The 11,794-nt window shown below is 34.3% G+C and overlaps 1 protein-coding gene across 2 annotated transcripts; it reads left to right on the forward strand.

The window, feature by feature from the left end:
• The first annotated feature begins 802 nt into the window (after nt 1-802).
• LOC117793894 (ubiquitin-conjugating enzyme E2 H) lies at nt 803-8,298 on the forward strand. 2 transcript variants are annotated; one of them, XM_034634332.1, is made up of 2 exons: nt 803-1,178; nt 6,063-8,298. In XM_034634332.1, the coding sequence occupies exon 2, from the start codon at nt 6,400-6,402 to the stop codon at nt 6,949-6,951; it is 552 nt and encodes a 183-aa protein (XP_034490223.1). In that variant the 5' UTR covers nt 803-1,178; nt 6,063-6,399; the 3' UTR covers nt 6,952-8,298. The 2 variants fall into 2 exon arrangements, with proteins under 2 accessions (XP_034490223.1, XP_034490224.1); XM_034634333.1 differs by lacking the exon at nt 803-1,178 and adding an exon at nt 3,663-3,682.
• Nucleotides 8,299-11,794: the final 3,496 nt, after the last annotated feature.

The raw sequence follows: 11,794 nt of genomic DNA on the forward strand, positions 1-11,794 counted from the left end.
TTAAAATGTTTGTTTAGCTTTATTTTATCTAATTTCGAACTTTGTTGAGATTGTCAAATTGGCTCTTATAGCATTTTTTAACAGTTTTTTGTTCAAATTCGTCAAGTTAAATCGCGCGCCGTTTTATCAGCTGCGTACCCTGCTTATTTGCTGTCGATAAATAGCATTCGATATACGGGTCCCTTTTTCGATAAATAAAATTCGAATTTGTTGTTCATCGAGTCTCGATTGACTGTAAAAGTTAAATTTAGTTTATTGCAAATTTTAAAAGGCAATAACCTTGAAATAAATTAATAGTTTGATTTTAATTTAAATCTCGAAAATAGTTAAAATTATCACCCACAGGGGAAAGAAGTTACAAATTAAATTTTAAAAAAAATGTCAAAAAACTTAAAAAGTTCTAACAAAAATTCTCTAAAAATTTAAGAAACATTAAATTCAAAATTAAGAAAAATTCCAAATTAGGTGAACTTTCTTGGGTGCACCCCAATTTTCATTATGATTAAATTAGAACAAGCTGCCAGATCGGAAAATTTTTGCAGAGTGGCAGCCTTTGGACCTGGTGGCAGTCTTCCTTACCAGTGTTGGCAAGTGTATGGGGGGAACAATAGCTGTTTTCGTCTAGAAACCATCTAAATTTGTTATTGTGGGCAGATTTGCGGCTTTACCAAAAATACCAAAAATATTTATAGCAAAACTTATCTGAATATATATTGAAAATAGCCGGATTTCCAGCTAAGAGCAATTTTGAAATTATTCTAGCAAACGAATTCTGAAAATAGCCAGATTTAGATAAAAAATAGCTAAGTTGGCAACAGTGCATAGGCGAGCATAACAGCTGGAAAGCCGAAGTCGTCAAACAGCAACGGTAGAAGACGAAAACGAATGGAGCGATAGCAACGCAGTGCATTTCTATATGTTGAGACATTAAACAATAATTATTAAACAATTGTCGCTGTCGTAACGAAGCAAGAGCGAGAAAAAAAAACGTGAAAAAAATGCACAGGCGGTCGGTGCAAACAACAATGTGGAGAAGTATCGAAGCGTAAAAATCAAAGGCGGCAGCCAGCCACTCCAACAACAACAACAACAGCAGCAACACAAAATCATCATCAACCACAATAACAACATCATCAAGGAATACTGCAGAAAATAAGACGGAGAAAACAAAATAAAAGGTATATTCCATGGCCAATGAAATGCGAAATACCAAAATTACACTTGAAGTATTTAATAGCCAAAGGTCTTGCAAATAAATGCAATGTCTGCGCATGTTTGCGTGTGTGTGTGTTTGTGTTTGTGTGTTGGCGGAGGGGGTGCGACAGTGATTAAAACAACAACAATAATAATAATAACAACAACAGCAGCCAAGAGATCGCAGCTCTGCTTAATCGACGTTTTCTCTCTGTCTCACTTTTGTCAACTTCTAGCTTCTGCTCTCTTCTACATACTATGTATATAACTTCTCTCTCGCTGTACGCCCCAATATTGCTCTTACGTATGCACATTGCATATTTACATACATACATACATATCTATATATATATGTGCATATGTACATATATACAGTTACTCAAGCAATTGCTTGGACAACATACATATTTTAATTTTTTTAAATAATTAAATTAGTTTGCAATGATTTTTCTCTTTGTATACATTTTTGCATTTCGTCAAAACACTTTATTTACTAACTGTATGTAGCCAGCCCTTGCAGTTTTGTTTTGTCTTCTGACTCTGTTGCTCTCTCTTTCACTCCAAGTCGCTCTGGGTGAGAATGTTTCGTGCAAATGCTAAAATAGCCATTGTAATTTAGTTTGTGTTGTTGTTGTTGTTTTTGGTTTGTGTATCCAATAATACTATGTGTGTGCATGTGTGTGAGTATCCTTTTGGTTTCCTTTGTGTCTGCTGCCCTTTTAAATATGTACATGCATACATACATATAACTGTTATCAGTAAAAAAGAAACAAACAAAATTAAAAATTAACAGCGTTTCTTCTTTGCTTTTCTTATTTCTCACTTCTTGTTTTTTTATGCTCTCTTACTACTACGCACTTTGCTTTGCACGCTTATTGCGTTGTTTATGAAATCTTTTCCCTTTCTTTTATTTCTTTTCTTTTTTGCTTTTGCTTTTGCGTTTTCAATCTTATCAGCAGCAACAGAAATGTTACACCCACAGACATATGAAATGTTAACGTAGCAAAGCTTTTAACAGACATTTTTAACATTTCCAATTGTCGTTTAACACTCCCCCTCCCCCACTCCTTGATTATACCCTTTTTGACTGTCTCTCATTATGCTATTTAATACGCAGTCAATGACCGTGCAGCCTTTGTTGTTGTAAATGTGTGCATAATTGGGATGGGGTGGTGATAGACGAGGAGGTGAGGCGACAGTGTCACATCAAATTGTTTTAGTCAAAATTTATGAAACGCATTCGTTTATGCGCAAGCTTAACGTGAACTTACAAAAGTAGTTTCTTAGAAACAAAAAAAATAAAACTTATAAAAAAAAAAGTGATTATTCTTTCTTTTGTTGATTAAAAATAATGATTATTATTATTTTGTAAGTAAATCAATAGAAATAAAGAAAAATACAATTAAAGTGCCCTGTTTAAAAAATATAAATAATTTTAAATGAATTAAACTGTTTTTTTTTTTTTCAACAAAAGAAAACAAATATTTGAATTTGTATTTTGTAAAAAGACTTTTTTGACTAGCTGTGTGTATACAGTGTGCATGTGTGTGCATTTGACCCCGTTAGTTTAACACTTAAATCAATTCCCTTGCAGTTCATTACCGTACTTCCAATTTCTAACTATGAGAGAGAGACAGAGAATGGGTGTGAGTGAGTGAGTTAGGCTAAGTGGGAGGGGGAAGGGGAAAGGGACTGACTTGTGCGTCACTGCGAATTAATACAAAACGTTTGCTTGTTGGCAAATGAAGGGCATTGAAAGCTTCGGCGTTGCTCGGTTTGTTGTCCGTTTGCTTTTGTTTTGTTGTTGTTGCCCGTGTGTGTGTGTGTGTGCGTGTGTTGCATTTGGCGTCGTGTGTGCTTTACAGCTGCTGTCCTTGATTATAGCTTTTCTTTGCTTTGGCAGAATCGTGGACTGGTTGTTATTGTTGCTGCTGTTGCTTTCTGCTGCTCTTTCGCCTAATATTGTTTGTATAGTTTCGCTGCTGCTGCTGCTGTTATTGTTGTTGTTTTGACTTTGGCTCTCGCTTTGTTATTATGATTTTCTTTGTACATGTGCTTTTGTTGGTGGCCCCCTCTCACTCTTCAGTTCGTTCTCTCTCACGCCCTCTCTCTGTCTTTCTTTTAGCTGTGACAGCAGGTTGGCTCATCGCATTCTCTCAATAAGTTCGCTTGCGCTCTCTTTCGCTCACGTTCTCAATGCTTGCGAGGGAGAGAACGTGTGCTCCCTCGCAGTCGCAGTCGCAGTCGTCGTCGCCGTCGCAGTTGTTGTCGTTTGCTTGTGTGTGCTGCTTCTTATGCTGATTTCAGATGTTCGTGTGCTGCTCGCTTGGGGGCTTCCAAACTCTGTTGCCAGTTAATTTTCAGTAACTAGTTGAAGTAGACAACAAAAAGAAACAAGAGCAAAATCAAATCAAAAGCCAAACAGACGCAACAATAACAATAACAACAACAGCAGCAGCAGCAGCAACAACTACAATAACGACCCAAAGTAAAGAAATAAGCAACAAAAACCAAAGACAGAGCAAAAGCAAAATAAAATATAACAAATATAACAACAACAATATGTATGTTATCTCTGTGCCTTGTGTGTGTGTGTTAGTGTGTGCGTGTTTTTGTTGAAATTGTTTTCAAAAAGTTTCGTAATTATCTGAAAATGCAATACAAATGAATTGCAGTCAGCTGCGTGTGTGTGTTGTGTGTGGGTGTAGGATGGCAGTGGTATAATATAGAAAGATAGAGAAAGAGAGAAAACATGCACACTAAACAATTTGATTTTCATTTCATTTTCAAATTTGTTTTTTTTTTTACGCTGCTTATTCGCTTGCTGCGAATATATTAAAAATATATATCAGCAGATAATATATGTATGTATACATATACATCTATATCTATATATATGTATTGTGCCATCATTATTAGACAGTCACGGTCCCCCACAGTAGCAACAACAAAAAAGTCTTGAAACGAAATTGCAGCTGAGTGTCAACGTTGTGTTGTTGTTGCTGCTGTTGATCTTCCAGAGCATAGAGAGAGCGTGGGCTACACACACACACACAATCACACATACAGATGCAGCCATAGAGAGACCAACACACAGCTGAGAGACAGCAAAGCAAATATAACAACAACAACACATTGAAGTTCCTCTCTTACATTTGTGTGTGTATGGGTGTGTGTGTGTGCGTGTATGAGTACAGTGAAACTTGCCAAAGCTTAATAAAACACACAAAAAGTCACAAATTCAATTTCAACAAGAGATTCATGAGCGCAAGGGAGATAGTTGAATTAGCTCATCCCAAAAGAGAGCAGAGCTTGACCAGCGTGTACACTGTACAGTGTGTGCTGACAGTTAAGCGTCCAGTCAACACAGCTGCTAAGAGAAAACATATGTACATATGTCTGTGCTAACAAAAGCAGACATGGCGGCAGCTCAAACAGTTGTTGTTATAATGAAGATGAAGCTGCAGATGAAAGAAAACAAAATGATTAAACGTTTGTTTTGTTGTTTAACATTAGTTGAGCGCACTGTAGATTTGTTGATATTTTGCAACTGTGATAAGGGGTTGCTTTTCACTCTTCGCTCACTCGCTCGCTCTTACTCAGCAAACAGGCGAGTCAGCCAATAACATTAAACAGCTGAGCTTGTTTAAAAACAAAAAAAGTAAAACAAGTGACTTGTCTGTGCGCGAGTGCGAGTGAGTAAGCAAATAGAATTGAGACATTTGCATTTCAATTCTGATTGACATTCAGCCTGAAAGTATGCAACCAGGAAATTGTTTGCGATTGTCCTTGATGCATTTGCGCGCTGTTATTTCTAGAGATGGGAGAAAGGGGCATGGTGAAATTACAACATGATGAGGAATACAAATAAATTTGAAAAAAGCTTGTTTATCTTTAATTTTAAACCACTTTTAATACTTGTAAAATATGCTGCAACTAAAGCACTCGAAAAGAGAGCAGCTCTGGGGAATACGTCACCTTGTTAGTAAATTCACCTTGGTGTGAAGGATGTAGAGGGAAAGGCAAAGAGAGTGTGAGTGTGAGGAGAGCAGCAGCGCACGTTTGTTTATCGACGTCACGCTTTGTTGTTGATGTTGTTGCTGCCGCTGCTGCTGCGACGCTGACATAGTTTCAGTTATTTAGGCTGTGTGCAAATGCGTGTGGTGGGGAAGGGGGTGGTAGTGTAAGTCTTAGTGCGAGAGCGAGCAAGCATGCTCATTTGACCTACATTTCAATTTCTATGTGAATAGTGAAGATTCGACTGCAGCCGCAGTAGCAGCGCAGCAACCGCGCAGCAGCCTCATGGTCAGTTAGCAGCAAGCCTGATAGCATTGATAAGGATAACTCACACACACAAACATACACACACTTGCAGGCTTTATATTAAAATAAAAGTGAAAAATTTTAAAACGTAGTATATGTATATAATATAGTAAATTAAATAATAATAACATGAATAAATATTATTAATCTTAATAACAAAATTGATTTTAATAAAAATAATCTTAATAATAAATTTCACTTTAATAATAATACTAATAATGATAATAATATTTTCTTTAAACAGAATCACATGAATAATTAATATTAATTTTAATAACAAATGCGATTTTATAAAAAAAATATTAATAATAATGATAATAATAATTAAAATAATCAAATGATTTATTAATATTTATCTTAATAATAAATTTGATTGTAATAATAAAAATCTTAAGAACAATATTAATAATGAGATTGATAATTTCTTTAAATTGGAATATATTTATATTATTAATCTCAATCTTCATTATAAATTATATTCATGATAATAATATTAATTTTAATAATACTAATTTTAATAATAATAATAATAATTTATTTTCCAGATAGACGGCAGCAGCTGCGATTGCTCCTCCAAAAAGTTTTCAATGTGTGTGTGCGGCCATAGTGGAAAAGCGAGCGGGGAGCAGTAAATACATAAAACAATAAACACAAAACACAAAAGCAAAACAAACAGCAATAGCAACAAATTAGCAACAACAACCACAACAACCACAACAACAATCACCGCCTTAGCCTTAGCCTTAGTGGATACAACGATAACGAGAAGACCAAGAGACGAGACACGATCATCCCTCAACATAACAAAAACACAAAACATTTAAATCATATTCAATTAAACTAAATTAAATAAAGAAATAAACGAGTAATAATTATAATAACATGTCCTCGCCCAGTGCTGGTAAACGACGCATGGACAATGACGTCATCAAGCTAATTGAATCAAAACACGAGGTGACCATCCTCGGCGGCCTCAACGAATTCCACGTGAAATTCTTCGGGCCAACGGGCACGCCCTACGAGGGCGGCGTTTGGAAGGTGCGCGTCTATCTGCCGGACAATTATCCATTCAAATCACCGAGCATTGGATTCGTGAATAAGATCTATCATCCGAATATCGATGAATCATCGGGCACTGTTTGCTTGGATGTGATCAATCAGGCCTGGACGGCATTGTATGATCTATCGAATATTTTTGAATCATTTCTACCGCAACTGCTCACATATCCGAATCCGGTGGATCCATTGAACCGGGATGCGGCCGCCCTGTACCTGCATGAGCCGGAGGAGTATCATCGCAAGGTCGCCGACTATGTGCAGCGGTATGCGACCGAGGATGCGCTGCGGGCGGCGCAGCAGGAGCGTGAGAGCAGCGACAGTGAGTCCAGTATGTCTGATTACAGTGAGGATGAGGCCAGAGACATGGAGTTATAATATCGGTTTAACAATCGCCAAATAACTCAAACAACAACAACAACAATCGCATTGACAACAATTGCTGTCTGTTAAAACTAAAAAGAAAGAGAGAAGAGAGAGAGAGAGAGAGGGAGAGGGAGAGATACAACAATCAGATCGCCTAATAATTCAATATAAACAAAATATGATGATAATGAAGATGACGATGAAAACAAACAACAATATTATGATTATGATATATACAATACATATATAAAGAACGTGATTCGATGAGGGCGCATATCGTAATACGATGCGATATGCGCGCACATACTTATAAATGCGATATATACATGCATATATATATATATACCAACAAAATATATATGTATGTGCATATATATATTGATTTATTAGCATAAGCAACAAAAAGTTTGAAACAATTCTTAGTAATATAGCAATTAGTAGCTGATAAACAAAAAACATTAATAATTTTTGGAATGAAAAAAACAAGAAACAAATAACATAAAACAGAGCATTGAAATCTAACGCAATTAAATATGGTTCGAAAAAGTACACACCCAGAAACTACACCCCCCAAAACCCCACCCCACCAACCCCCACTACACTTGACTAGTTGATCGCTAACGACAACAAAAATGAAATCCTCTAATTAGCCTTTCCATTTCAATACCAATATCAATTTCAATGTCCTTCGATTTTGCTTGTTATCTTAATATTATTATGTTAATGTATGTAATGTTTTAATGAATAGGCAACTAAATGATCTTTATAATTAAATGCAATAACTTTTTTTTTATGTCTTAATATTTATACCCACCTTTCTTCCATCATTTTGTGTTTGTGTTTTTTATACCCTGTTTTTTTAATTTTTTATTTAAGTTTTTAAAAGTCGCTGCGATGGAACAGAACAGAACCGAACAGAAATCGTTCAGTTAATTAAGTCTAACGAAAAGAAATCAAACAAACAAACAATTAATAATAATATTAATAAACAATTAAAGTAATTATATAATTGTGTAGAGTTGTGTATTCTATATATGTAGTTACATTTACGATTTTGTGTATATACAATATAAATATAATTCATGAATTGAGTCCTTCAATCTTGATCATTCTCTCTATGCTTCTCTTTGATCTTATAACTAGCTGTTGTTTTGTTTACTTTTATTGTAGAATACACAACTCTACACACACATACACACACACACACACACACACACACACACATACAAACAAACAAACATATACATATACGAAGTGTACTTGTAGAACACACTGTTCACATTTGGGATCGAATTGTAGGTACAGTGAGAATAACCCTGACACGGTTTTTAAGCAAATCAAACAAGAAATAATTAAAAATTAAAATGTAAAACAAAATATTAAGTAAATCTAAAACGTAATTTTTAACATACTATATATTAAATATATATATACATATATATATATATAAATAATTATGTATTGTGCTAACATTAATAATATTTTATGCTTAAGTTTAACAAAACAAAAAAAAAAAAGTGTTTATGAAAAATGATTATGTAAAAATAAAAAACAAGAGTAATATGAATTTTATATATTTATGGAGCAAACAATTTTCAGCATGCAGTTAAAGTGAGGTTAGCTTGCTTCTAGCTAACCTCAATCTTGCGGATTTGATTCTAGCAGTAATAACTAAATATTTCTTAAATTATACAGTAACAGGTAAGCTTTCTTTTGCTTAAAATCAAGCTAAGGGATTTCACTCAGGCAGTACTATCTAAATATTTCTTAAAATATACAGTTACTTTTGCTCTATCTAACCTCAATCGCAGTTTGATTGAGTCCTTTTTAATTTGTCCTTGTTTTGTCAATAAAACCGCTTTAATTCGTCCTACCCTATTCTATTACCTTTTACCTATGCTAACTGACACTGTCGACAATTTGTCAACACACATTTCATCGGTTCGCCTTGGAAACTTGAGTTTGTTGATTGCCTCAAGAAATCGTTTCCTTTTGTTTTCATTTCCTTTTTATTTTTTTTCTTGCTCGTATTCTTCGACGTGCCCTAAGAAATTCGGAATTCGGTTTGTATTTTGTCAAGTAATCCTCAACATCATCAACAGCAGCAGCAACAGGACCAACAAATATGGGTATCAATTAAAAAGATCTTAAAAAAATACCTGTGATTGTTTTTCATTAAAATGTGACAGTGAAAAGTTTGAAAAAGCATGGAAAATTCGTTGCAAATTAGTTGATTATGTTTATATGCAAAAGCGTGTGCTTTTAAGCGCATTTTGTGGACAGGGTTGTCAGCTTTCCAGCGAAAAAAATTCAATATTTATTTGTTTTTAATTGGGATAGCCTCATCTAATAATTTATTCAAGAATTGAGAAGAATTATGTGTTATTAAAGTCTAAGATACATGCTCTTTGTGAACAGAGTTGCCAGATATTTACACATCATGTCATAAGTAAAAAATTCACTGAAAAAAAATATAATGTTAATTTAAAACTCAAGACGACGAAATTTTTGTACACTTATTTTTTAGACAGAGTTGCCAGGTTAATATAGTTCGATTTTAATGTCACAAATAGCAAAACGATGTAGATGTCAGGTTTTTCCAACTTGCAACTATTTGAAATGCATTTTTTTAGTCAAATTTTTTTTATTAGAGTTGCCAAGCCTTTCACTTTTTCTTCATAACAAAATCGTATTGATAAGTCCGTAACGTGACCGTAACCTCTGACCCTGCTGACTGCAGGACGGTGCCAACTAATGTCTGTCTATTAGATAAGGCCCGAGAGTAGCTAGAGTCCCATGTTGAAAAGGGTTGCTCAATGATATAACCGATAAAAAGTGCCTACATGTGTTTGAAAGTCTAGAGTCTAGACTTAAGGCCTTTATAGAGGTAGCACCCATTATTTGTTGTTGTTTGGGGCAACGGTAAATCAACAAATTACAACGGTAATACGCCTCCATTGTTGCATACTTTTAAGCGTACAACTATTCACATGCATCCGCACATTGCATGTATTAGTGTTGCCGTAAAAGCTTTTTTCCCGTCAAATCTGGCTTTTTTTTAAAGTTCAATTGCGAAAAATATCAGACAGCCGGAATTCTGGAAGTTCTTAAGTGAATTTCATATTTTTCATCTTCTTTTCCTAACAAAACAAAAATATATAGGAATTTTTTGAAAATAAAACAGAGTTTTTTCGGGCAAAGTTTTTGAGTCACAAAATTGGCTCCAATAAACTCATTCAAAAAATAAAATGTATTTTATGTTTTAAGCTTCAATTTAAAATAACTTTAATTTATTCCAATCATTTAAAAATGAATTAAACTGATAAACACAAATAAACATTAGCTTCTTTTAAGATATTGTTTTTATTTTTTTTTTTAACCTTTGACTTTTTTCACAGTTTTTTTCACTAAAAATCGCTATTTTTGCGTGTCAAAAGTTGGCAGCACTGACAAAAATACAAAGTACTAATAAAATTATAGTACCTAAATGGATCCCGACAATAAATATGAGCAAAAAACAAACCAAAGTACCCTATGTGGGAAGGGGCACAACTTGGAGGAGTAGCAGGTAACATACCATTTAGTTTGAGGTACTCCCAATAGGGGTAAAGTTTTTCGATGAGTACGACCATCGAATCGTACAATTGCCGACTTACAATGAAGTTTAGCATGAGCAAACAAAACATTACTTTGGTAATGAGTTCAGTTAAAGTTGTTCCCATTGAATGGATTGTATCTTAATGATAACAGTGAGAGAAAAATTGGGTGTATATTTGGAAGGAACATATCCTCAGGACATTGTTTTTTTTTTTTATGATAATACATCGGTGTGGTCCCGTAGCTCAGCTGTTGGAGTCCGACCTATCACATAACTAGAGCTACAGTTTGAAAAATAGCTGGGTTCGAACCCTGCCATGTGTAGAAATCTGTAACTTTAACTCTGTAACATAATATAAATAAATTTATCAAAAAAAAATAAAAAAGATAAAACATCGAATACAGAATTAAACAAGAGTTCAAACAGTGATTGAAATGACATGTCGCAGGGAAATCGGTAAGGATTTGACAGAGTTATGACGGTTTGAAGTTTTTTGAAAATGAGTCAAGGGGAAAATATAAAAAAAATTGACATTAATGATACAGAATCCAAATAGAAGCCAAATAATGATAAAATTGATATTCTGCAGGATAATCGGTTGAGATTTGACAAAGTTATGACAGTTTAAAGTCTGTGAAAATTAAAAAGGAAATTGTAAAGACAGTGCTGACCCAAAAAATTTAAATATTTCAATTTGGATGCAAAACGAAAATGAGTCCAAATAATGATAAATTTTGACATTCCGCAAGAAAATCACTTAGAATTTGAATAAGTTGTGATAGTTTGAATTTTTTTTTGAAAAAGTGTCAATGTTAAAGTATGGAATAAAATGGACAGTGATGAAAAAAAAAATAAATTTCTAAATGTTAGTTTTAAGCTACACAATATTTGTGTCTTGCTTGTATACAATGCCATAACTAATCGATAAATGATATTAGGTTGTATTTATAATACAATAATTTCTCTCAGTGCATTTGTATTGTAGACAATTTACGAGCGATAGCCGAAGTTTATTATCCATTTTGGTGGCAATTTATTTGCATATTGGCCTTTTCTTGGCATGACCTTTTAACTCACTGTCTTCCTCGGTGATTCCCCACTCCAGCGTAGGGTGTGCTGCAGGGTGTCATGTGGGTATTTTTTGTGGAGGGAAGTGTGAGTGTGAGTGTGGATAAGCGTGTCGATGGATTGATTTGACTTTGACACATGAATGTGTGTGTGTGTGTGTGTGTGTGTGTGTGTGTGCACAACATAAAC

Source organism: Drosophila innubila, chromosome X (assembly GCF_004354385.1).
Source record: "Drosophila innubila isolate TH190305 chromosome X, UK_Dinn_1.0, whole genome shotgun sequence".
Classification (NCBI taxonomy): Eukaryota; Metazoa; Arthropoda; class Insecta; order Diptera; family Drosophilidae; genus Drosophila; species Drosophila innubila.

Excerpts from the sequence above, each read along its gene's own strand:
- LOC117793894 (XM_034634332.1), top strand. The coding sequence starts at position 6,400 with ATGTCCTCGCCCAGTGCTGGTAAACGACGCATGGACAATGACGTCATC.